At 43.4% G+C, this 25,784-nt stretch overlaps 1 protein-coding gene across 2 annotated transcripts in view; it reads right to left on the reverse strand.

Moving 5' to 3' along the window:
* Positions 1-1,083: 1,083 nt before the first annotated feature.
* The window catches only part of LOC120029101 (ankyrin repeat domain-containing protein 13B-like), a 41,889-nt gene continuing 17,188 nt past the window's right edge, over positions 1,084-25,784 (reverse strand). Inside the window, exons 3-16 of one of the 2 annotated variants that reach the window (XM_038974403.1) lie at positions 24,832-24,956; positions 14,919-14,964; positions 14,218-14,361; positions 13,032-13,248; positions 12,548-12,614; positions 11,870-11,951; positions 11,045-11,109; positions 10,466-10,602; positions 4,970-5,127; positions 3,951-4,029; positions 3,835-3,908; positions 2,811-2,980; positions 2,180-2,271; positions 1,084-1,285 (exon numbers count right to left, since the gene is read on the reverse strand). In XM_038974403.1, the coding sequence (XP_038830331.1) occupies positions 1,084-1,285; positions 2,180-2,271; positions 2,811-2,980; positions 3,835-3,908; positions 3,951-4,029; positions 4,970-5,127; positions 10,466-10,602; positions 11,045-11,109; positions 11,870-11,951; positions 12,548-12,614; positions 13,032-13,248; positions 14,218-14,361; positions 14,919-14,964; positions 24,832-24,956 (1,658 nt within the window). Of the gene's footprint in view, positions 1,286-2,179; positions 2,272-2,810; positions 2,981-3,834; positions 4,030-4,969; positions 5,128-10,465; positions 10,603-11,044; positions 11,110-11,869; positions 11,952-12,547; positions 12,615-13,031; positions 13,249-14,217; positions 14,362-14,918; positions 14,965-24,831; positions 24,957-25,784 lie in introns of both variants that reach the window. The other variant, XM_038974402.1, reaches the window with a different exon arrangement.

Genomic DNA, 25,784 nt, shown 5'->3' on the forward strand with positions numbered 1-25,784 from the left:
TCATAGTGTTACCATATTAACATTAACTCCTGTCATAGGGTTATCATATTAACATTAACTCCTGTCATAGTGTTATCATAATAACATTAACTCCTGTCATAGTGTTATCATATTAACATTAACTCCTGTCATAGTGTTATCATATTAACATATTAAAATGAACTCCTGACATAGTGTTATCATATTAACATTAACTCCTGTCATAGTGTTATCATATTAACATTAACTCCTGTCATAGTGTTATCATATTAACATTAACTCCTGTCATAGTGTTATCATATTAACATTAACTCCTGTCATAGTGTTATCATATTAACATATTAACATTAACTCTATAGGGTTATTATTCTATCTCTCTACTTATTCGAACCATTAACAGTCATCAAGAGTCCATCCACAGTCTAATTACAGTATGTCTCGATTTTGTGCAAATCAAAGGGGGGGGGGGGGTGTAGCAATCTATTAAAAATGAGGAAGTAGCAGAGTATTTCAACATCCCACCCCACTTGACCCACCTGACACGCACACAGAGGGCAGTATTCATTAGGGCACACTATAGCAGAATGATTTGCAACGGTAAACAAAAACAAGTGTTTCTATTGGACAATTTCAGGTAGTCCATCCCTGTTTCATGACATTTTCTTTCGTTGGTGCCTAATGAATAAGACCCAGGTCTGTGAAGTGGACACAAACCCTATACCCCAATCACAGGACCATTTATTAAAGAATGGCCTTCACAAACACAATTTGTATTATCCTAGCCCCACTGATGTGGTCGGTCAATGTAGCATTCCATTAAAAGTTTTCTTCTTGTTTCTTGTTGTAAACTTGCACTGACTGCGAGTGCAGAGTGGCACCAGAGAGTAGTGAGTCTGTACTGTAGCGGTATCAGCACTGTAGAGCCCTGTTGTGCCACACAGACAGGCTCTTATTGAAGGAGCGCAGTGGGGAAGGGGATATGGGACGGTCAGAGGAGCAAGGCTGTCACAGCCAGGAGTAGAGTGAACTTATTGACTACCCTCTCTGGACCTCCACCCTCCTCCTCTCCCATACCTCCTAGAGCCCATCTGGCCAATCAGGCTCTCATTTCTCCAAGAGTGACAGTTGGATGATCCGCTGCAGCTCCTGCTCCTCTTGCCGTCGCCGTAGCTCGGCCTCTGCCTGCTCCCGCGCCGACAGCTCCATGGCCAGGCGGAGCTGCTGGTCGTAGCTGCAGGCTGCTGGGGTCTTCTTGGTGGGCGTGTTACAGAGGCTGGCTGGAGGGCAAGGCCTGTGCTGGGGAGTCCTGGAGGAAGAGTGTGGGTGGGTGGGTTGGAGACAATGAGGTTGGAAACCTGGTTATTGTGTAAGGAGAATAAAGGAATTGACAGTGACAGTGGAAATGGTTGAAAAATATGTTGGACCTAGATTCATTTTGACAGGACATAATTTGAGTAGGAAAGAGGGGTTGTCATGTGCATGCACACACGTACGTGTACATGCAAACACACACAACAACACCGACACACACACACTTCACACACTTTTGTTTTACTATCCTTGTGGGGACCAAACAATTGATTCCCATTCAAAATCATAATTAACCCCAAACCCCTAAACCCTAATTCTAACCCTAAACCTAACCCAAGACTAAAATAGCCCTTTTCCTTTTGGAGAACGGCGAAATGTCCCCACTTGTCCACATTTTGGTAAAACTTCTGGTAAAAACCAAGGATAGTAAAACCCCCCCAAAAAGCACACACACACACACACACACACACACACACACACACACACACACACACACACACACACACACACACACACACACACACACACACACACACACACACACACACACACACACACACACACACACACACACACACACACACTCACACACACAAAATTGTGCTAGTTTGAGTTTATGTAACATGCAGTGTATTGTTCCCAGAGAGGGCATACAGGAGAGAGGCAGAGTTACTGTATATATCAGGGGCCAGTCACTCAGAGTGTATCTACTGTATGAGGTGCAGGGAATGCAGACAAAGACAACAGTGTGTGCATGACTGGGAGTGAGTCAACAGTGACATTGTGTGCTGTGAATGCAGCCAGGAAGCTCTCTGGCCTCCAGTGTGCTGGAGAAGGACGAGCCAAGGCTTTAGCAAACAAAGGCTGAGAAGGATAGCTAGTCGAGTGCGGAGAAAGCGCAGACCTTTGCAGGCGACTGGGGTCACAGGGAAGAGTACGTGTGCTGGGCTTGCTGTTGGTCAGCGCCTCCCAGATAGTCACCTATACACAGACCAGGAAGTAGACAGACCGAGTCAGAGAGATAGTCAGTCAAGTCAACAAGAAGACTCAACGTTCTTGTCATTTCAATGTTTCAATCTCAGTGTTGATACTGGATTGTGCCCTAGGATACTGAGTCAACTGTTTGTCTATCTAGCTGATTAGGACAGACTTACACGTCTTTATAGTGTATATGGAATTTGTAGCTCTTTGCACAACTGTACACACTATTAATGCGATGTGCATGTAGTTGATTCACATCCTGAATGAGCCCCCAAACTATAGTATTACTTTAGAGTTAAGGTTACAAAACAACCATACGATGCCTTATGTTTCACTTAGGAATGAAGAGGACTACAGTCATACCATACTTTGTGTTCATTAGGCACCAAGTGGCAGGAAACAAACTAAACAGACAACCTGGACGCTCATTTTCATTTTCCGTTGCAAAATGTTTTCCATTTTCCTTTGTGTTCTTTAATGAAGACGAGCCAGGTTTTGAGATGGCAGTTAGCCCTATGAGGGGCCAGAGTGAGTCTGACCTGGTCGTACTCAGAGCCAGCCTCCAGCAGACTCTGTTGGATGGCAAACTGCAGCAGATCCTCCTCCTCATCACCACGCATGTTGTTGTCCCGCTGGTTGCCTCCCAGCACAGTGTAACCCTGAGGGGGCTCGAACACACACGGGGGGATCTCCCCTCCACGACACGACGCTGCATGGAGGAGAGATACAGGACAGGGGTGATGGGATGTTATGGGTCATTCTTGAATTTGCTTAGATTTCTTTTTTTTATCAAAAAATGTTTGCTTTGTCATTATGGAGATTGATGAGGGAAATAAACAATTTAATCATTTTCAGAATAAGGCTGTAACGTAATAAAATGTGGAAAAAGTCAAGGGGTCTGAATACTTTCCGAATGCACTGTATGTGATTTTGTTCCTATTTAACAAAAGTGGGGCAATAGAGCTTGAAATGACTGAAATGCTTTCTAAATATAGCTCTGAGGGTGTGGAAATGGAAAGCAGACAGATGGCCCTTTTTGGTACTATAAGTAACTATAACTCTACGGCATTCACAGAGCACTTTTTACACCGAAATGTCCGTCAGAACCAGTCCAGAACCATATGAGGGACTTAACATCTAAGAGTTAGATTTGAGCTGTGGTTTCAATTGAACAAAATCCTCAATTACCTCAAATTTGTCATTGGTTGTGTTACTAGTCCTACTGGTAGCAAAATGTTCTCATAATGGTAAAACATATTTAAAGTCATTAAGCTGCCATATTAGATGTATTTAGAATGGGAAAATGTATCCAAATATATTTAAATAAAAACGTCATACCCAAATCCCACATCAATTTAAGACTGACCCTCATGTTATGTTAAGTTATTATGAGTCAAAGTTTTTCCTGTCCAACCAGGTAAAACTGACTTTGTCCTGGTCAAGTCATGAGATTGGGAAACACTCCTGGCCCTAATTGTAGAGTAAAGATGGATTGTGTGTGTGGGTGGGTGGGTGTGTGTGTGACTGTCTGTGTGCGTGTGTGTCCATGTGTGTGTTTCTCACTTGTGGAGCTGGAGCTGGAGACACTAGAAGAGTCGCTGCCTGGGGAGGGGGTGTCTGTGTCAGTCCTGGGGCTGCTGTCCTTCTGTCCGTCCACCTCCCCCTCCACCCGGCCCGGCCCTGTCACCGACCCCTCCTCACACCCGTTCAGGTTCCCAAAGGTGATCCGGGCATTCAGGATGTGATAGATGGGAATTTCTGAGAAGATGAAGAGATGACAGAGACAGAGATGTTTAGGATTTACGATTATCACTGGATTCATAAATAATGTGCAATAGATGTAAATATTACAAAAATGTTAAGAGCTCAAATTACCACATTTTGGGCATATCCCAATGAACCATATTTGAGGCAGCATCTGAATGAATTTAAGGAGTAGCCAGAATGTCCAACATGGCATAAGGACAGGTGGGTCTGCTTCAGTGGTGGAAAAGGTACTCAATTGTCATACTTGAGTAAAAGTAAAGATACCTTAATAGAAAATGCTTTAAGTAAAAGTGTAAGTCCCCCAGGAAAATACTGCTTGAGTTAAAGTGGAAAAGTATTTGGTTTTAAATATACTTAAGTGTCAAAAATAAATGTCATTCCTAAAATATACTTAGTGTCAAACGTAAAAGTATAAATACAATTCCTTATATTAACCCAACAAGACAGCACAATTTCTTTTAAATGTAAATTTACGAAGAGCCAGGGGCACACTCCAACACTCAGACATCATGTAGAAATGACGTATTTGTGTTTAGCGAACGAGCCAGATCAGAAACAGTAGGAATGAACCGGGATGTCCTTTTGATAAGTATGTGAATTGGACCACTTTCCTGTCCTGCTAAGCATTAAAAATGTACGAGTACTTTTGGGTGTCAGGGAAAATGCATGGAGTAAAAAGTACATTATTATCTTGAGAAATGTAGTGAAGTAAAAGCAAAAGTTGTCAAAAATGTAAATAGTAAAGTACAGATACCCCGAAAAACTAATTAAGTAGTACTTTAAAGTATTTTTACTTAAGTACTTTACACCACTAGTCTACTTTGATAATCATCCACTCCCGGTTTCTCTCCACTTTAACTACCATGATGTGCCAGATCTTTAGGATGCAGATCAAACTATCTGGTTACAGGAGTGTACTCTACTCTCTCACCGATCTTGACAGGGAAGCCAGGTGGCAGTCGCAGGGTAATGAAATCCCTGAGCTTGGCGAAGAGGGCATTGGAGATGGCCATGAGGTCAATGATGGGCGCCACCTGCTCCGCTAGGGACAGTGGATGGGCCTCACACAGCCACAGCTTAGCCTTGAACCTGAGGAAACCGGGAAACATGTACAATGCATTTGGAAAGTATTCAGTTTTCCACATTTTACGTTACAGCCTTATTCTAAAATGTATTAAATACAAAAAAATGCCTCAACAATCTACACACAAAACCCCATAATCACAAAGTGAAAACAGGTTTTTAGAAATTTGTCGACGCACAGATCTGATGAAGTGTACCAAAACATTTCTGCAGCATTGAAGGTCCCAAAGAATACACTGTCCTTCATCATTCCTAAATGGAAGAAGTTTGGAACCACCAAGACTCTTCCTGGAGCTGGCCGCCCGGCCAAACTGAGCAATCGGGGGAGAAGGGCCTTGGTCAGGGTGGTGACCAAAAACCTGATGGTCACTCTGACAAAGCTTCAGAGTTCCTCTGTGGAGATGGGAGAACCTTCCAGAAGGACAACCATCTCTGCAGCACTCCACCAATCAGTACTTTATGGTAGAGGGGCCACTTCTCAGTAAAAAGGCACATGACAGCCCACTTTGAGTTTGCCAAAAGTTTGCCATTGTTTCTCACACAAGGAGAAACAAGATTCTCTGGTCTGATGAAACCAAGATTGAACTCTTTGGCCTGAATGCCAAGCGTCACGTCTGGAGGAAACCTGGCACCATCCTTACAGTGAAGCATGGTGGTGGCAGCATCATGCTGTGGGGATGTTTTTCAGCGGCAGGGACTGGGAGACTAGTCAGGATCGAGGCAAACATGAACGGAGCTAAGTACAGAGAGATCCTTGATGAAAACCTGCTCTAGAGCGCTCAGGACGAAGGTTCGCCTTACAACAGGACAACGACCCCAAGCACAAGCCAAGACAACGCAGGAGTGGCTTGAGGACAAGTCTCTGAATGTCCCTGAGTGGCCCAGCCAGAGCCCAGACTTGAACCCGATCAAACATCTCTAGAGAGACCTGAAATTAGCTGTGCAGCGACGCTCCCCATCGACTCTGACAGAGCTTGAGAGGATCTGCAGAGGAGAATGGGAGAAACTCCCCCAAATACAGGTGTGCCAAGCTTGTAGCGTCATACCCAAGACGACTCGAAGCTGTAATCGCTGCCAAAGGTGCTTCAACAAAGTACTGAGTAAAGTGTCTGAATACTTATGTAAATGTGATATTTCCGTTTTATTTATTTCATACATTTATAAAAACTTGTTATGCGGTATTATGTGTAGATTGATGAAGGAAAAAAACTATTTCTTCCAATTTAGAATAAGGCTGTAACGTAAAAAAATTGGAAAAAGTCAAGGGGTCTGAATACTTTCCGAATGCACTGTATGTACAGTACCAGTCAAAAGTTTGGACACACCCACTCATTCAATGGTTTATATTTTCTTCATTGTAGAATAATAGTGAAGACATCAAAACTTTGAAATAACACATATGGAATCATGTAGTAACCAAAAAAGTGTTAAACAAATCTAAATATATTTTCTATTTGAGATTCTTCTAAGTAGACCACTTTTGCTCTGATGACAGCTTTGCACACTCTTGGTATTCTCTCAACCAGCTCCATGAGGTAGTCACCTGGAATGCATTTCAATTAACAGGTGTGCCTTGTTAAAAGTTAATTTGTGGAATTTCTTTCCTTAATGCGTTTGAGCCAATCAGTTGTGTTGTGACAAGGTAGGGGTGGTATACAGAGATAACCCTATTTGGTAAAAAAACAAATCCATATTATGGCAAGAACATCTCAAATAAGCAAAGAGAAACGACAGTCCATCATTACGTTAAGACATGAAGGTCAGTCAATCCGAAAAATTTCAAGAACTTTGAAGGTTTCTTCAAGTGCAGTCGGAAAAACCATCAAGCGCTATGATGAAACTGGCTCTCATGAGGACCGCCACAGGAAAGGAAGACCCAGAGTTACCTCTGTTGCAGAGGATAAGTTCATTAGAGTTACCAGCCTCAGAAATTGCAGCCCAACTAAATGCTTCACAGAGTTCAAGTAATAGACACATCTCAACATCAACTGTTCAGAGGAGACGGTGTGAATCAGGCCTTCATGGTCGAATTGCTGCAAAGAAACCACTACTAAAGGACACCAATAAGAAAAGGAGACTTGCTTGTGCCAAGAAACACGAGCAATGGACAATAGACCGGTGGAAATCTATCCTCTGGTCTGATGAGTCCAACTTTTAGATTTTTGGTTCCAACCGCCGTGTCTTTGTGAGACGCAGAGTAGGATGATCTCCGCATGTGTGATTCCCACCGTGAAGCATGGAGGAGGTGTGATGGTGTGGAGGTGCTTTGCTGGTGACACTGTCAGTAATTTATTTAGAATTCAAGGCACACTTAACCAGCATGGCTACCACAGCATTCTGCAGCGATACGCCATCCCATCTGGTTTGCGCTTAGTGGGACTATCATTTGTTTTTCAACAGGACAATGACCCAACACACCTCCAGGCTGTGTAAGGGCTTTTGACCAAGAAGGAGAGTGATGGAATGCTGCATCAGATGACCTGGCCTCCACAATCACCCGACCTCAATCCAATTCAGATGGTTTGGGATGAGTTGGACTGCAGAGTGAAGGAAAGCAGCCAACAAGTGCTCAACATATTTGGGAACTCCTTCAAGACTGTTGGAAAAGCATTCCAGGTAAAGCTGGTTGAGAGAATACCAAGAGTGTGCAAAGCTGTCATCAAGGCAAAGGGGGGCTACTTTGAAGAAGCTCAAATATAAAGTACTGTACATTTTGATTTGTTTAACACTTTTTTGGTGACTACATGATTCCATGATTCCAAACTATGAAATGTGTTATTTCATAGTTTTGATATCTTCACTATTATTCTACCATGTAGAAAATAGTAAAAATAAACAAAAACCCTTGAATGACTAGGTGTGTCCAAACTTTTGACTGGTACTGTATATATACATATACACATATATACAGTATATATATATACTGTATATATATATATATATATATATATATATATATATATATATATATATATATATATATATATATATATCTTTACCATACACTACCGTTCAAAAGTTTGGGGTCACTTAGAAATGTCCTTGTTTTCCATGAAAACATACATGAAATTAGTTGAAAAATTAATAGGAAATAGTCAAGACGTTGACAAGGTTATAAATAATGATTTTTAATTGAAATAATAATTTTGTCCTTCAAACTTTGCTTTCGTCAAAGAATCCTCCATTTGCAGCAATTACAGCCTTGCAGACCTTTGGCATTCTAGTTGTAAATTTGTTGAGGTAATCTGAAGAGATTTCACCCCATGCTTCCTGAAGCACCTCCTACAAGTTGGATTGGCTTGATGGGCACTTCTTATGTACCATACGGTCAAGCTGCTCCCACAACAGCTCAATAGATTTGAGATCTGGTGACTGTGCTGGCCTCTCCATTATAGACAGAATACCAGCTGACTGCTTCTTCCCTAAATAGTTATTGCATAGTTTGGAGCTGTGCTTTGGGTCATTGTCCTGTTGTAAGAGGAAATTGGCTCCAATTAAGCACCGCCCACAGGGTATGGCATGGTGTTGCAAAATGGAGTGATAGCCTTCCTTTTTCAAGATCCCTTTTACCCTGTACAAATCTCCCACTTTACCACCACCAAAACACTCCCAGACCATCACATTGTCTCCACCATGCTTGACAGATGGCGTTAAGCACTCTTCCAGCATCATACATTTTTTTCTGCGTCTCACGAATGTTCTTTGTGACCCGAACACCTCAAACTTAGATTAATCTGTCCATAGCACTTTTTTCCAACCTTCCTCTGTCCAGTGTCTTCGTTCTTTTGCCCATCTTAATCTTTTATTTTTATTGGCTAGTCTGAGATATGGCTTTTTTTTGCAACTCTGCCTAGAATTCCAGCATCCCAGAGTCGCCTCTTCACTGTTGACGTTGAGACTGGTGTTTTGCGGGTACTATTTAAAGAAGCTGCCAGTTGAGGACTAGTGAAGCGTCTGTTTCTTAAACTAGACACTCTAATGTACTTGTCCTCTTGCTCAGTTGTGCACCGGGGCCTCCCACTCATCTTTCTATTCTGGTTAGAGACAATTTGCACTGTTCTGTGAAGGGAGCAGTAACCAGCGTTGTACGAGATCTTCAGTTTCTTGGCCATTTCTCGCATGGAACAGCCTTCATTTCTCAGAACAGCCTTCATTTCTCAGAACAAGAATAGACTGACGAATTTCAGAAGAAAGTTATTTGTTTCTGGCCATTTTGAGCCTGTAATTGAACCCACAAATGCTGAATCTCCAGATACTCAACTAGTCTAAAGAAGGACAGTTTTATTGCTTCTTTAATCAGCACAACAGTTTTCAGCTGTGCTAACATAATTGCAAAAGGGTTTTCTGATGATCAATTAGCCTTTTAAAATGATAAACTTGAATTAGCTAACACAACGTGCAATTGGAACACAGGAGTGATGGTTGCTGATAATGGGCCTCTGTACGCCTATGTAGATATTCCATAAAAAATCTGCCGTTTCCAGCTACAATAGTCGTTTACAACATTAACCATGTCTACACTGTATTTCTGATCAATTTGATGTTATTTTAATGGACAAAAAATGTGGTTTTCTTTAAAAAAACAAGGACATTTCTAAGTGACCCCAAACTTTTGAACGGTAGTGTGGAAATTATACAATACACCTGAATCTTGTTCAGTAGGGCTCACCGTAGCAAAATGTTTGGAAACGTAAAATGAAGAGTAGTCCCTCTCTGTTGAATTTTTATTCCGTTGGGTGCTACTCACAGTGCAATGCAGGAACGTGTCCCACAGAAAGAGTCTTTGTTGGTCATGCAGGCATATTGAAAAACTGTGAGAGACTTGAACTCTAGTTCTATCTCATCCTAGAACATTGATCAAATCTTGTCATTTGTTGCACTGGTTTCTGTTCAGACCAATCAATGTTTATGTTCAACTGATGAGATAATGTACTAGTAGCCTAGTGATCGGGCTGGGACACCATCTCACTGTTGTCTTGTCACAATCTATCCAATAACCAGCAGAATTATAAACGGCTATTGATGTGATCTCAATTTTCATAGTAATTTATCAGATCACACAGCCTACATACTGTAGATTGGATAGAAGGAAAACATGTACATGCATGGGGCAGAGCCAAAACACTTGACAGGGCCAGAGACATACTGTAGACTGCATCCACAATGGCACCCTATTCCCTATTTAATGCATTACTTTGGGCCCTGGTTAAAAGTAATGCACTATAAAGGGAATAGGGTGCCATTTGGGATCCAGACATGTTGTATGGTTCTGGATAGGGCTATTATAGCCAAGGGCCCCAAGCATAGAGGGTGTTATAAGAGCTGTGATGGCTGTCGCTGTCACCTCTGAGTCTTGGTGGTGAGTTGACAGGGGTGGCCAATGTCCCGGGTGCCCAGGGGCAGGTTGGGATTGAAGTACTCCTCGGCTGTCAGGGCTGTGGGGTTGGTCACGGCAGGACATGACATCTGAGTCACTAGGGCCTGTTGAGAGAAGGGGAGGGAGGGGGGATGGGGAGAGAGGAGAGAGCGAGAGGGAGGGAGATATAGAGTAAGAGAGACAGAGTGAAAGAGATCGAGAGAGAGAAAGAGAGAGAGGGATAAAAGGAGGGATGGTTAAGAGAGAGAAAGAAAGAGAGAGAGAGGATGAGAGAGGGGGAAAAAGATTGTCAGCGGGTTTGCCAGCAGAAGACAACTCAAATGGTGATCAATATTTGAGAGAGAAGAGATGCCCAGGGAACTCTTTACTCATGTCAAAATTGACAGCCACTCTGGCTATAAGGTCAAATCCCTATACAATGATGAGGATGAGGATGATGATTAGGATTGATGATGGTGATGAGGAGGAGGATGAGGATGATGAGGAGGATAATGATTTGGATAAATGATGATGATGATGATGATAATGATGACTATGACCACTAACCCCATTGTTAGGCCCCATGTGTTGCTCGGCGATCCCTAGGAAGTTTTGCAGGGGCGTCTTACCGACTGAGAAAAAGGTCACATCAGTGGAACATTCATGAGAGGAACTCAGAACAAGTCTGTGACCATAGAAATAGGGTTAGTAGAACGGTAAAAAAAAACGTGGAACGTTGACCTGGTAGTGGGAGTGGGAATCTCTGTTCTACTAATACTATTTCTATGTCTGCAACACTAACCTAAAAATTCTCGACTGCTGTCTCTTGTCAATTTTGGAGGGATGGAGATGGGGTAAGGGACTGGGGGAGTTGGGTTCTTGGAGGGAGGGCTTTGAGAGGGACGGGCCGGTGATCAGACAAGAGCAAGGACAATAGTCTTCTCTGGCCAAGGAAATTACTGTGGAAAATGCTTTAGGGCCATTTGTTGGGGCTTCTGTGCAATCATCACCATCAGAGCTTCTTTATTAGTGCAAACCATAGCTAAATGTTTTGCAACCAAAACAAGCGTTTCTTATTGGACAAGTTCAGGTTAGTCCTTCCCCGTTTCAGCCCATTTTCTTCCGTTTGATTCCTCGTGAATAAACTCCAGTTTATTTAGGGTTGTATCCTGACTTGAGATCAGCGCGCTCAACTCAAATCTTTGCACAATTCTCCCATTGACGTCAATGAATGACTTATACCAAAGTTTGTGTTGCACACGCTTATCTCAGCTCTGAATTGGGCCCTTTTACTGCATCTAAGCCAAGATGTGGAAGTGACGTGGAAGATTACCAGTATTGAGGCAAGGGGATTTTTAAACTAATATGTAGAACTTCAGGAAAAAGAGACACCTTTGGGCTTAGCTTTGAGTGGCTCACTGAGATGGTCTGTTCGGGTTCGAGTGATCAGTTCCACATTGGAGGCGCCGTAAACCTAACAGAGAAAACAAAGGACAAGAAGAATGTCATGGTTATGAGACTCTGGTTCCTAGTGCCAATTGGGACGCACATTCTGTGACTGCTTTAGGTTAGTGATGTAGTAGGGAGGTGGGCTCACTGCTGAGTCTATGTATATCTGTATATTGATAGTGCCTTACTCTAGAACCAGCGCTCAGGGAACAGATTACATTATATACTGTACATTTACATTTGACATTTTAGTCATTTAGCAGACGCTCTTATCCAGAGCGACTTACAGTAGAGTGCATACATTTTATTACATTTTACATACTGAGACAAGGATATCCCTACCGGCCAAACCCTCCCTAACCCGGACGACGCTATGCCAATTGTGCGTCGCCCCACGGACCTCCCGGTTGCGGCCGGCTGCGACAGAGCCTGGGCGCGAACCCAGCCCAGCCTGGGAGCGAACCCAGAGACTCTGGTGGCGCAGCTAGCACTGCGATGCAGTGCCCTAGACCACTGCGCCACCCGGGAGGCTACATCTGGAACTTTAGAGTGTTTTAGGTCATTCGAGCAAAACCAAATTGAAAGCCAGGGATATAAGGATTAACGACTACATGTCTGTACCTTAGCCTCATACCCGTTCACCATCTCTGTCTTCTCACTGCGCCAGCCTAGGACGCCAGTCTTATTCCTGCCAGACAGACAGAGCCAAACACAAAACAACAGGCCTGACTTAGAGGTGGTGTTCTCCCTCCCTTCAATTCATATTCATAAATGGATTATTGGCATGTCGAGCATCCCCCTGACTCTGCCAAAACGGCAGAGGTGACACTCAGCAAGCAATAAATGATGATTACACTCTCCCTCCTTCTCACCTCTCACTCTCTCTCATTCTCCTCCCTTACTTACAATCTGACATACATGAGAGATGTGTCTGGTCTTGCCCTTTGTGACCCCCTCCCTGCCTCTCCTCTTCCTCTCTTCATCTCCTCTCCTCATTCCCTTATCACTTTCTCACTATATCATTCTTCTACTCCTTTTCTTTTCATACCTATCTCAGCTCCTGTTCAATGCTAACACTCCTTCTCTCGTTCCCTCCAACTCTCACCTCTCGAAGGTGATATTTTTGGTGTCTAGCTGGGTGGTGACCACGGGGGCGGAGAGGCGGGCTACCACCTGCTCCTCGCTGGGCTGTAGTGCCCCCAGGAGGCCCAGGCCGGCAGTGCCCTGCTGCGAGGTGGGAGACGTCAGAGAGGACACACATAGGGTCTCACAGAACACCAGCTGTCTGTCGTGGTCCACCTCCATCACCACCGCACTGGAGTCTGACGGATAGACAGAGAGGAGGAGTAGTTAGAGAGAGAGAGAGAGAGAGAGAGAGAGAGAGAGAGAGAGAGAGAGAGAGAGAGAGAGAGAGAGAGAGAGTAAGAATGAAAGTGAGAGAGAGAGAGAGAGAGAGAGTAAGAATGAAAGTGAGAGAGCGAGAGGGGGGAGGGACAGATTACAGCGAAAGAAAGACAGAGAGAAAGATGGGTTGGATAGAGAGAGAGAGGGAGATAGGGTGGATTAAAGACACTGATAAATGGACAGAAATGGATTTAGACAGGGCTAGAGAGAGAGAAAGCCGGGTTAGAGAGAGAGGGAGAGGAGGAGGACGGGATAGGGAGAGCAACAGACGGAGAGAGAAATATGGATTTAGAGAGAGATAGACTGAGAGATGGACAAAGAGAAGGATGGAGAAGAGAGAGAGATGGGAAGGGAGAGAAAGACAGGTTAGAGAGAGATAGACAGGGAGTAAGCGAGACAAAGACAGAAAGGAGGAGGAACAGTTCAACTATAGAGAGAGCGATAGAGGCAGAGGAGGTTCACACTGACTTACGTAGGAGGAGAGTTGAGAGTCAAGAGAGAGTGAAGAGAAAGGTCACACAGACAGAGATGGAGTGAAACAGAAAGACGGAGGAGGAGGAGGAGGAGGAGGATTTAAAAAGCTGGAGGAGTCAATAAAAGACAGTGAGAGGAAGTAATATCAAAACAGGATATAGTCCTGAGTTGGAGAGATCTGTCAGACAGTGACTAACATAATGATGACAGTGAGAGGGGGAAAGAAGGAAGGAAGGAAGTCCTGTGACAATAGAAAAGAGGATTCAACCACACATACACACACACTATTACACACACACATGCACGCACGCACGCACGCACGCACGCACGCACGCACACACACACACACACACACACACACACACACACACACACACACACGGACATGCACACACTGGACCCTGACCCCTGACCTTGACCCCGGAAGATGAAGCTTCGGTTTCCCCTCTGCCAGGTCATCTGATCAAAGCCCATGAGAGTGGTGTCTACGCGCAGACACTGGCCACTCTTCCACACGCGGTACGTGTCACTGGGGCAGATACGAGACACCAGCGGCACTAGGAAAGAGAGAGAGAGATATAGACAGCCATAGAAATATAATTCCTAGACCAGGGCTCCCTCCCATTCTAGTCAATGGCCCTGTGATGGTTGGACTGGCGGCTATTTTGAGTGTAATTTTTTATTGCCGTGATTTGGGGGTCTTTACCCATTTTAGTGATTCTATTTCTATAGAGACAATGCAGACCCACAGAGAAAGGAAGTCTGTCACCAAGCTCATATACAGTCAAGCAGGAAGCCATCATCCATGCAGATAAAAATCTGAGAGGCAGATAACATTACTTATTACTTGAACATCTTGGCCATGTTCTGTTATAATCTCCACCCGGCACAGCCAGAAGAGGACTGGCCACCCCTCATAGCCTGGTTCCTCTCTAGGTTTCTTCCTAGGTTTTGGCCTTTCTAGGGAGTTTTTCCTAGCCACCGTGCTTCTACACCTGCATTGCTTGCTGTTTGGGGTTTTAGGCTGGGTTTCTGTACAGCACTTTGAGATATCAGCTGATGTACGAAGGGCTATATAAATAAATTTGATTTGATTTGACTTATTATGACTTACCCCAGCTTGTAAACTCCCATTTCATCTCCACGTAAAAGTCCTGAGCCTTGGGAGAGAGGGAGAGAGAAAGAGACACACAGAGAGAGAGAGAGAGAGAGAGAGAGAGAGAGAGAGAGAGAGAGAGAGAGAGGGGGGGGGGGTGGGAGAGAAAGAGACAGAGAGAGAGAGAGAGCGAGAGAGAGAGAGAGAGAGGAAGAGAGAGGAAGAGAGAGAGAGAGACAGACAGACAGACAGACAGACAGACAGACAGACAGACAGACAGACAGACAGACAGACAGACAGACAGACAGACAGACAGACAGACAGATGGAGAGAGAGACAGAGCGAGAGAGAGAAGGGGGAGACACCCACACACACACACAGAGAGAGAGAACAGGGACAAGAGAGGGAGAAAGGAAGACACCACAGGAAAAAAGAGAGTAATTTGGTTAGGGTGGCCAGGAACAAAGGACTGTAGCTGTTCCAATCCCATCCCAGGGCTGGTGGTGAGACAGAGACAGATATGGAGGAGGTGGGATTAATAATAGAACTAGTGGGGGGATTGCAGCTTTCTGGACTTGGGAGAGAGAGGGATGAAGAAAGGGGTGCATATCAATCATAAACTGTATCCGTACACATTTTATAGCTGTAACCATACACATTTATAGGTGTATCCGTACCCATTGGATGCAGTGATCACAATATAGTGGCTATATCCAGGAAACACAAAGTTCCAAAAGCTAAGCCTACAATAGTATATAAGAGGTCATACAAAATATTTTGTTGTGACTCTTGATGTGGACGATGTGAAAAATATTTGTTGGTTTGATGTGATTAATAAGGAGCATCCAGACGCTGCACTTGATTAATTTATGAAATTGCTTACAATTATTGATAAACATGCAACTGTTAAGAAACTGACTGTTAGAATTGTTAAGGCTCCATGGATTGATGGGGAATTGAAAAGATGTATGGCTGTAAGAGATGGGGCAAAAGGAGTGGCTCATAAGTCTGGCAGCACATCTGACTGGCTGACTTACTGCAAATTGAGAAAAGAAGAAGAAACTGCATTATGAAGCCAAGATCAATGATATAAAGAATGATGGGGGAAAAAACTTTGGAGTACTTTAAAAGAAATGATGGACAGAAAGGCAAAAAAATCTTTCATCGAATCAACGAAGAGTGAGCCATTGTATTCATGCATAAAAAAAGAAATAATGAAATCAAATTATTGTAAATTTGGATTTTGTAAAGTTAGTGTGGGAACCAACCTCCTGGCATTGACAACATAGACGAAAAGCTACTGAAGATGGTAGCTGACTCACTGGCCACTCCTATCTGCCATATCTTTAACCTAGAGTCTAGAGGAAGGTGTTTGTCCTCAGGCCTGGTGGGAAGCCAAAGTCATTCATAGCGCGACCTTTACTGGTTCTAACAGCAGACCTATCATCTTGCTGCCAGCTCTTAGCAAACTGTTCGAGAAAATTGTGTTTGACCAAATACAATGCTATTTCTCTGTAAACAAACTGACAACAGACTTTCAGCATGCTTATAGAGAAGGGCACTCAACATGTACTGCACTGACACAAATGACTGATGATTGGTTGAAAGAAATTGATAATAAGAAGATTGTGGGAGCTGTACCGTTAGATTTCCGTGCAGCCTTCGATATTATTGACCATAACCTGCTGTTGAGAAAACATGTTTTATGGCTTTTCAACCTCTGCCATATCATGGATTCAGAGCTACAGTTGAAGTCGGAAGTTTACATACACCTTAGCCAAATACATTTAAACTCAGTTTTCCACAATTTCTGACATTTAATCCCAGTAAAAATTCCCTGTTTTAGGTCAGTTAGGATCACCACTTTATTTTAAGAATGTGAAATGTCAGAGTAATAGTTGAGAGAATTATTTATTTCAGCTTTTATTTCTTTCATCACATTCCCAGTGGGTCAGAAGTTCACATACACTCAATTAGTATTTGGTAGCATTGCCTTTAAATTGTTTAACTTGGGTCAAACGCTTCGGGTACCCTTCCACAAGCTTCCCATAATAAGTTGGGTGAATTTTGGCCCATTCCTCCTGACAGAGCTGGTGTAACTGAGTCAGGTTTGTAGGCCACCTTGCTCGCACACGCTTTTTCAGTTCTGCCCACAAATGTTCTATAGGATTGAGGTCAGGGCTTTGTGATGGCCACTCCAATACCTAGACTTTGTTGTCCTTAAGCCATTTTGACACAACTTTAACTTCCTGACTGATGTCTTGAGATGTTGCTTCAATATATCCACATAATTTTTCATAATTTTGCCATCTATATTGTGAAGTGCACCAGTCCCTCCTGCAGCAAAGCACCCCCACAACATGATGCTGCCACCCCCGTGCTTCACGGTTGGGATGGTGTTCTTCGGCTTGCAAGCCTCCCCCTTTTTCCTCCAAACATAACGATGGTCATTATGGCCAAACAGTTATATTTCTGTTTCATCAGACCAGGGGACATTTCTCCAAAAAATATGATCTTTGTCCCCATGTGCAGTTGCAAACCGTAGTCTGGCTTTTTTATGGTGGTTTTGGAGCAGTGGCTTCTTCCTTGCTGAGCGGCCTTTCAGGTTATGTCGATATAGGACTCGTTTTACTGTGGATATAGATACTTTTGTACCTGTTTCCTGCAGCATCTTCACAAGGTCCTTTGCTGTTGTTCTGGGATTGATTTGCACCTTTCGCACCAAAGTACGTTCATCTCTAGGAGACAGAATGTGTCTCCTTCCTGAGCGGTATGATAGCTGCGTGGTCTCTTGGTGTTTATACTTGCGTACTATTGTTTGTACAGATGAACGTGGTACCTTCAGGCGTTTGGAAATTGCTCCCAAGGATGAACCAGACTTGTGGAGGTCTAGAATTGTTTTTCTGAGGTATTTTGATTTTCCCATGAGTTTGAAGGTAGGCCTTGAAATACATCCACAGGTACACCTCCAATTGATTCAAATGATGTCAATTAGCCTATCAGAAGCTTCTAAAGCCATGACGTCGTTTTCTGGAATTTTCCAAGCTGTTTAAAGGCACAGTCAACTTAGTGTATGTACATTTATGACCCACTGGAATTATGATACAGTGAATTATAAGTGAAATAATCTGTCTGTAAACAATTGTTGGAAAAATTACTTGTGTCATGCACAAAGTAGATGTCCTAACCGACTTGCCAAAACTATAGTTTGTCAACAAGTAATTTGTGGAGTAGTTGAAAACTAGTTTTAATGACTGCAACCTAAGTGTATGTAAACTTCCAACTTCAACTGTATATATCTCATAGAACTAAGAGGGATTTCTTTAATGGAAGCCTCTCTTATGTCAAACATGTAGGGTGTGGTGTACCGCAGGGCAGGTCTCTAGGCCCTCTACTCTTTTCTATTTTTACCAATAACCTGCCACTGGCATTAAACAAAGCCTGTGTGTATATGTATGCTGATGATTCAACCACATTTGTGTCAGCAACCACAGCTAATGAAATCACTAAACCCTTAACAAGGAGTTGCAGTCAGTTTCTGAATGGGTGGCCAGTAATAAACTGGTTCTGAACATCTCTAAAACTAAGAGCATTGTATTTGGAACAAATCATTCCCTAAGCTTTAGACCTCAGCTGAATCTTGCATTGAATGGTGTGGCATTTGAACAAGCTTAGGAAACTCAATTATTTGGTGTTGCCTTAGATTGTAAACTGTCATGGTCAAAACATATAGATTCAATGGTGGTAAAGATGGGGAGAGGTCTGTCCATAATAAAGAGATGCTCTGTTTTTTGACATCACTCTCCAAAAAGCAAATCCTGCAGGCTCTAGTTTTGTCTTATCTTGATCATTGTTCGGTCATATGGTCTGCAAAAAATACCAAGTTAAGCTGAAGCTGGCCCAGAAAGGAGTGGCACATCTTTCTTTTCATTGTATTCAGAGGGCTAATATTAATACTATGGATGCCTGTCTCTCTTGGCTAAGAGTTGAGGAGAGACTGACTGCATCACTTCTTCTTTTTATAAGAAACATGTGTTGAAAATTCCATATTGTTTGCATAGTCAACTTACACACAGCTCTGACACACACACACTTACCCCACCAGACATGACACCAGGCATCTTTTCACAGTCCCCAAATCCACAACTAATTCAAGAAAGCGTACAGTATTATATAGCAGTGGTTCCCAAATGTTTTATAGTCCCGTACCCCTTCAAACATTCAACCTCCAGCTACGTACCCCCTCTAGCACCAGGGTCAGCGCACTCTCAAATGTTGTTTTTTTGCCATCATTGTAAGCCTGCCACACACACACTATACGATTAAACATAAGAATGAGTGTGAGTTTTTGTCACAACCCGGCCTTTGGGAAGTGACAAAGATCTCTTATAGGACCAGGGCACAAATAATAATATAATAATAATCATACATTTTACTCTTTATTTAGCCATCTTACATAAAACTTTATTTGTTCATCAAAAATGGTGAATAAATCACCACAGGTTAATGAGAAGGGTGCGCTTGAAAGGATGCACGTAACTCTGCAATGTTGGGTTGTATTGGAGAGAGTCTCAGTCTTAAATCATTTTCCACGCACAGTCTGTGCCTGTGTTTCGTTTTCATGCTAGCGAGGGCCGAGAATCCACTCTCACATAGGTACGTGGTTGCAAAGGGCATCAGTGTCTTAACAGTGCGATTTGCCAAGGCAAGAAACTCTGAGCGCAGCCCTATCCAGAAATCTGGCAGTGGCTTCTGATTCAATTCAATTTTCACAGAAACGCTTGCTGCAATTTCGATGAGGCACTCTTGTTCAGATTTCGGTAAATGGACTGGAGGCAGGGCATGAAAGGGATAACGAATCCAGTTGTTTATGTCGTCCATTTCGGGAAAGTACCTGCGTAATTGCGCGCCCAGCTCACTCAGGTGCTTCGCTATATCACATTTGACATTGTCCATAAGCTTGAGTTCATTTACACACAAAAAATCGATGGAAAGACCTGTGTGTTTTCCTTGTTAATGCAGACAGAAAAGAGCTCCAAATACTTAACCATAGCCTCAATTTTGTCCCGCACATTGAATATAGTTCTGGGCACTGTAAAGTCCATGGAGAATAAGAACACCTCCTCCCAGCTGCCCACTGCACTGAGGACAGGAAACACTGTCACCACGGATAAATCCACTATAATTGAGAATTTCAATAAGTATTTTTCTACGGCTGGCCATGCTTTCCACCTGGCTACCCCTACCCCGGTCAACAGCACTGCACCCCCCACAGCAACTCGCCCAAACCTTCCCCATTTCTCCTTCTCCCAAATCCAGTCAGCTGATGTTCTGAAAGAGCTGCAAAATCTGGACCCCTACAAATCAGTCGGGCTAGACAATCTGGACCCTTTCTTTCTAAAATGATCTGCTGAAATTGTTGCAACCCCTATTACTAGCCTGTTCAACCTCTCTTTCGTGTCGTCTGAGATTCCCAAAGATTGGAAAGCAGATGCAGTCATCCCCCTCTTCAAAGGGGGGGACACTCTTGACCCAAACTGGTACAGACCTATATCTATCCTACCCTGCCTTTCTAAGGTCTTCGAAAGCCAAGTCAACAAACAGATTACCGACCATTTCGAATCCCACCATACCTTCTCCGCTATGCAATCTGGTTTCAGAGCTGGTCATGGGTGCACCTCAGCCACGCTCAAGGTCCTAAACAATATCCTAACCACCATCGGTAAGAAACAATACTGTGCAGCCGTATTCATTGACCTGGCCAAGGCTTTCGACTCTGTCAATCACCACATCCTCATCGGCAGACTCGATAGCCTTGGTTTCTCAAATGATTGCCTCGTCTGGTTCACCAACTACTTCTCTGATAGAGTTCAGTGTGTCAAATCGGAGGGCCTGTTGTCCGGGCCTCTGGCAGTCTCTATGGGGGTGCCACAGGGTTCAATTCTTGGACCGACTCTCTTCTCTGTACGATGATGTTGCTCTTGCTGCTGGTGAGTCTCTGATCCACCTCTACGCAGACGACACCATTCTGTATACTTCCGGCCCTTCTTTGGGCACTGTGTTAACACCCCTCCAGACGAGCTTCAATGCCATACAACTCTCCTTCCGTGGCCTCCAATTGCTCTTAAATACAAGTAAAACTAAATGCATGCTCTTCAACCGATCGCTGCCTGCACCTGCCCGCCCGTCCAACATCACTACTCTGGACGGTTCTGACTTAGAATATGGGGTAAAACTACAAATACCTAGGTGTCTGGTTAGACTGTAAACTCTCCTTCCAGACTCACAATAAAGATCTCCAATCCAAAGTTAAATCTAGAATTGGCTTCCTATTTCGCAACAAAGCATCCTTCACTCATGCTGCCAAACATACTCTTGTAAAACTGACCATCCTACCGATCCTCGACTTCGGCGATGTCATTTACAAAATTATACTCAATAAATTGGATGCAGTCTATCACAGTGCCATCCGTTTTGTCACCAAAGCCCCATATACTACCCACCACTGCGACCTGTACGCTCTCGTTGGCTGGCCCTCGCTTCATACTCGTCGCCAAACCCACTGGCTCCAGGTCATCTACAAGACCCTGCTAGGTAAAGTCCCCCCTTATCTCAGCTTGCTGGTCACCATAGCAGCACCCACCTGTAGCACGCGCTCCAGCAGGTATATCTCTCTGGTCACCCCCAAAACCAATTCTTCCTTTGGCTGCCTCTCCTTCCAGTTCTCTGCTGCCAATAACTGAAATGAACTACAAAAATCTCTGAAACTGGAAACACTTATCTCCCTCACTAGCTTTAAGCACCAGCTGTCAGAGCAGCTCACAGATTACTGCACCTGTACATAGCCCATCTATAATTTAGCCCAAACAACTACATCTCCCCCTACTGTATTTATTTATTTATTTTGCTCCTTTGCACCCCATTATTTCTATCTTTATTTTGCACAGTCTTCCCCTGCAAATCTACCTTTCCAGTGTTTTACTTGCTGTATTGTATTTACCTTGCCACCATGGCCTTTTTTTTGTTGCCTTTACCTCCCTTATCTCACCTCATTTGCTCACATTGTATATACTTATTTTTTTCTACTGTATTATTGACTGTATGTTTGTTTTACTCCATGTGTAACTCTGTGTTGTTCTATGTGTCGAACTACTTTGCTTTATCTTGGCCAGGTCGCAATTGTAAATGAGAACTTGTTCTCAACTTGCCTACCTGGTTAAATAAAGGTGAAATTAAAAAATTAAAAAATAGTTGCGGAGAGTCCCTGTAATCATTGATTCAAGTCATTCAAGCGAGAAAAAACATCACTCAGATAAACTCGTCATCATGCAAGCGGTCAGACAAGTGAAAATTATGGTCAGTAAAGAAAACGTAAAGCTAGTCTCTCAATTCAAAAACACGTCAATACTTTTCCCCTTGTTAACCAGCGCACTTCTGTATGTTGTAAAAGCGTTACATGGTTACGCTGCCCATATCATTGCATAATGCAGGAAATACACGAGAGTTCAGGGGACTTGCTTTAACAAAGTTAACCATTTTCACTGTAGTGTCCAAAACGTCTTTCAAGCTGTCAGGCATTCTCTTGGCAGCAAGAGCCTCTCGGTGGATGCTGCAGCGTACCCAAGGGACATCGGGAGCAACTGCTTGCACGCGAGTTACCGCTCCACTATGTCTCCCTGTCATGGCTTTTCGCCATCAGTACAGATACCAACATGAAAAGAAGCTACGTTTGGCCTAGTGGAATTCCCACGAGAGAGTAACAGTTAATGTGATTGGGTGTTAATTATTTTACTAGGCTTCCTGCATTTGACATTGTGTTGTTATTTCGCTGAACACTAGATGGTTTAATTTTATTTTTGGCAGTGAAACGAGGCTACTCAGGTGAGAAAAAAACCTCACCCAAATGTATTGGCATTGGCATTTTTAAAAATGTATTTTCAAATGTGATTCACATTTTTATTTGGCATACCCCTGACGGCATTGCACATACTCCTGTTGGTGGGGCATATTATTCTGTTTTAATGTTACTCCTTACATGCTGGAAGAAAAAGAAACGCACACCTGTATAGGCGAGGTGCTGGCTAGCGGAGTAGAAAGCTTGAAAATAAAGGAGAGCCGCACACTCTAGGAGCTCAGATGCAAAAATATTTAATTACCAACGTTTCGACAGGCAAGCTGTCTTCATCAGGGTACAATCACAGACACTGCGGGATGACTCGTTTATATATAGTGTCAAGACACACAGGTGTCTGTAATCATGGCCAACAGTGGCCTAATATCATTGGTTAATTACTCATATTAAAACAGCATAGGATGAGCAACATACAATTAATACAAATGGATAACATAAGATCATAGACTCACTAAAGGCCACACAAGCCTACAAACAACCACAATGGCAAAGTCACAACAAACACAACAATCACAAGAATGGCTTCAGATCAAAGTCCACGTTAAGACCGAAGGGAGCAAGGGTCTTTAAATTAAATATCCAAGCAGCCTCTCGTCTTAACAATAAATTATCAAGGTCACCCCCTCTCCTAGGGAGGGTGACATGTTCGATGCCAATATAACGCAAAGATGAAATCGAGTGACCTGCCTCCAAAAAGTGGGCCGCAACTCCTTACATGCTGACCAGACCGGACACATCGCGTGCGCGAGCGTTGCAAAATAAATTTAGAAATACATGTTATTCAATTATTGCACCCACACTGCTCGCGCGCGCCAATGAGCGTCTGCGATGCCAAGGGCTAAAATAGAACTCCTTTCTATTTCTGACGCAGATCGCACTGAAAGTCCTGCCTCTCCCATCTCCTCATTAGTTTATAGAAGCAGATACCCACGTGCCATCTCCTCATTGGTTATACCCACGTGGGTGATTGAAAGACGAACTGTTTTGCCGGTCGTCGTGGTAATACTATGAAAGTTTAGATGCGATCACCATATAAGTTCAAATGTGAAAAAGCCTGGAAGGAGGAAAGATGACTAGAAATTATTCGGTTAGCCGTTTTATGTGTCGATTAATTGTCGGAGTAGGGGAACAGGTAAAATAACAACTCAATGTTTATATCCCAGGACAAACTGGCTAGCAACAGCAAGATAGCTAAATGGGACAAATTAGCTAGCAAGTGCAAGCTAACTAGCTAAATTGCCTTACATGTTTAATGCTTTTCGACCTGTCCCCAAATTAATGTCATTGGTTCAGAGTTTGTTTTGATATTTTAACCTGCGTGTTGTGATCGCGTTTGGTGTAGGGGGACAAAATACATTTATGCACGACAGACACGCGCGCAGCCGGTTTGGGTTCCGTGTTAATCGTTATGATAAATAAAATGTTTTTTCTTAAGTGTAGTTTTAACAGAGCTGAGATGTACTTTGCTCTGTAGCACTACAGGTGAAATCAGTTATTGACACAGACATAGTGGCGTAGCAGGAATGCTGTGAATCAAGAGGTTGTGAGTTCAAATCCCAGGTGAGGAAATGTTGAATATTAATTACTGTATAAATGAACATACACATTGTCAAAAGGTGTTGAATACAATGTATGTTGAAAGCACTGTGTGCGGTTAATTAGTTCCACAGCCTTTTTTGAGGTAAAATGCCCAAATAAGAATTTCTAGTTGAATGAGACAATTTGAGCAAACACCTCATTTTAAGTTGACTTACTTTTTGGGCCATCTAAAAGTTTGGGCCAACTAAAAATGTTAAGTTCTAGGTATCACTTTGACCGAATAGTTAAGTAAACAAAAAAACGGCTGTGGAACCAGTTACTTAATAATATTTCGTTTAAACAACTAGATTTTTTTTTTTTACAGTGTTGTTCAATAAGATAAGTGCTAATGCAAAATATATCTACAAGTATTTCCTAAATGTCTGTAGTCTGAAGTTGCTGTTGTGCTCTGTACTTGTGTTCAGTGTCAGTGCCTCTCACCTGGTGCAGTCTCTCCAGGAGGACAGGGATTCCCGCCAGTCTCTTAGTGGTCCGCTGGTAGTCACGGTAATGCAGAACTAGGCGCACCAGCTCTGGGTCCCGTGTGCTGACTGCCTCCTGGAGCACTATGGGAGAGAGGAAGACAATCTTCACCATACGTATAGACACACACTCATGGGCCAGTTAATGGTTCGAAACTACAGACAGTGAGTCACGTGGCCGTGGCTTGCTATATAAAGCAGGCAGACAGACATCGAGGCATTCAGTTACTGTTGAATTGAACAGTAGAATGGGCAAAACTAGTGAGCTAAGCGACTCCTGGGCTTTTCACGCACGACAGTGTCTAGGGTTTACCAAGAATGGTGTGACAAACAAAAAACATCCAGTCAGAGGCAGTCCTGTGGGCGAAAATAGCTTGTTGATGAGAGGTCAAAGGAGAATGGAAAGAATCAGGCAAGCTAACAGGCGGGCCACAGACGGGCAAATAATGGCACAGTGGTGTGCAAAACGGCATCTCGGAACGCACAACTCGTTGGTCCTTGTCACGGATGGGATACTGTAGCAGACGACCACACCAGGTTCCACTCCTATCAGCTAAAAACCAGAAGAAGCGGCTCCAATCGGCACGCGATCATTAACACTGGCCAATTGAGGAGTGGAAAAACATTGCCTGGTCCGACGAATCCCAGTTCCTGTTGCGTCATGCTGACGGCAGAGTCAGGATTTGGTGTAAGCAGCATGAATCCATGGCCCCATCCTGCCTGGTGTCAACGGTACATGCTGGTGGCAGTGGTGTAATGGTGTGGGGAATGTTTGATACCCTTGATACCAATTGAGCAACGTTTCCATGCCCTGAAGAATTCAGGCTGTCCTAGAGGCAAAGGGGAGTCTGACCCGGTACTAGATGGGTGTACCTAATAGTGTATATTGGACTGTACTGTGCTGCTCTGAAC

This window comes from Salvelinus namaycush, chromosome 34 (assembly GCF_016432855.1).
Source record: "Salvelinus namaycush isolate Seneca chromosome 34, SaNama_1.0, whole genome shotgun sequence".
NCBI lineage: Eukaryota > Metazoa > Chordata > Actinopteri > Salmoniformes > Salmonidae > Salvelinus > Salvelinus namaycush.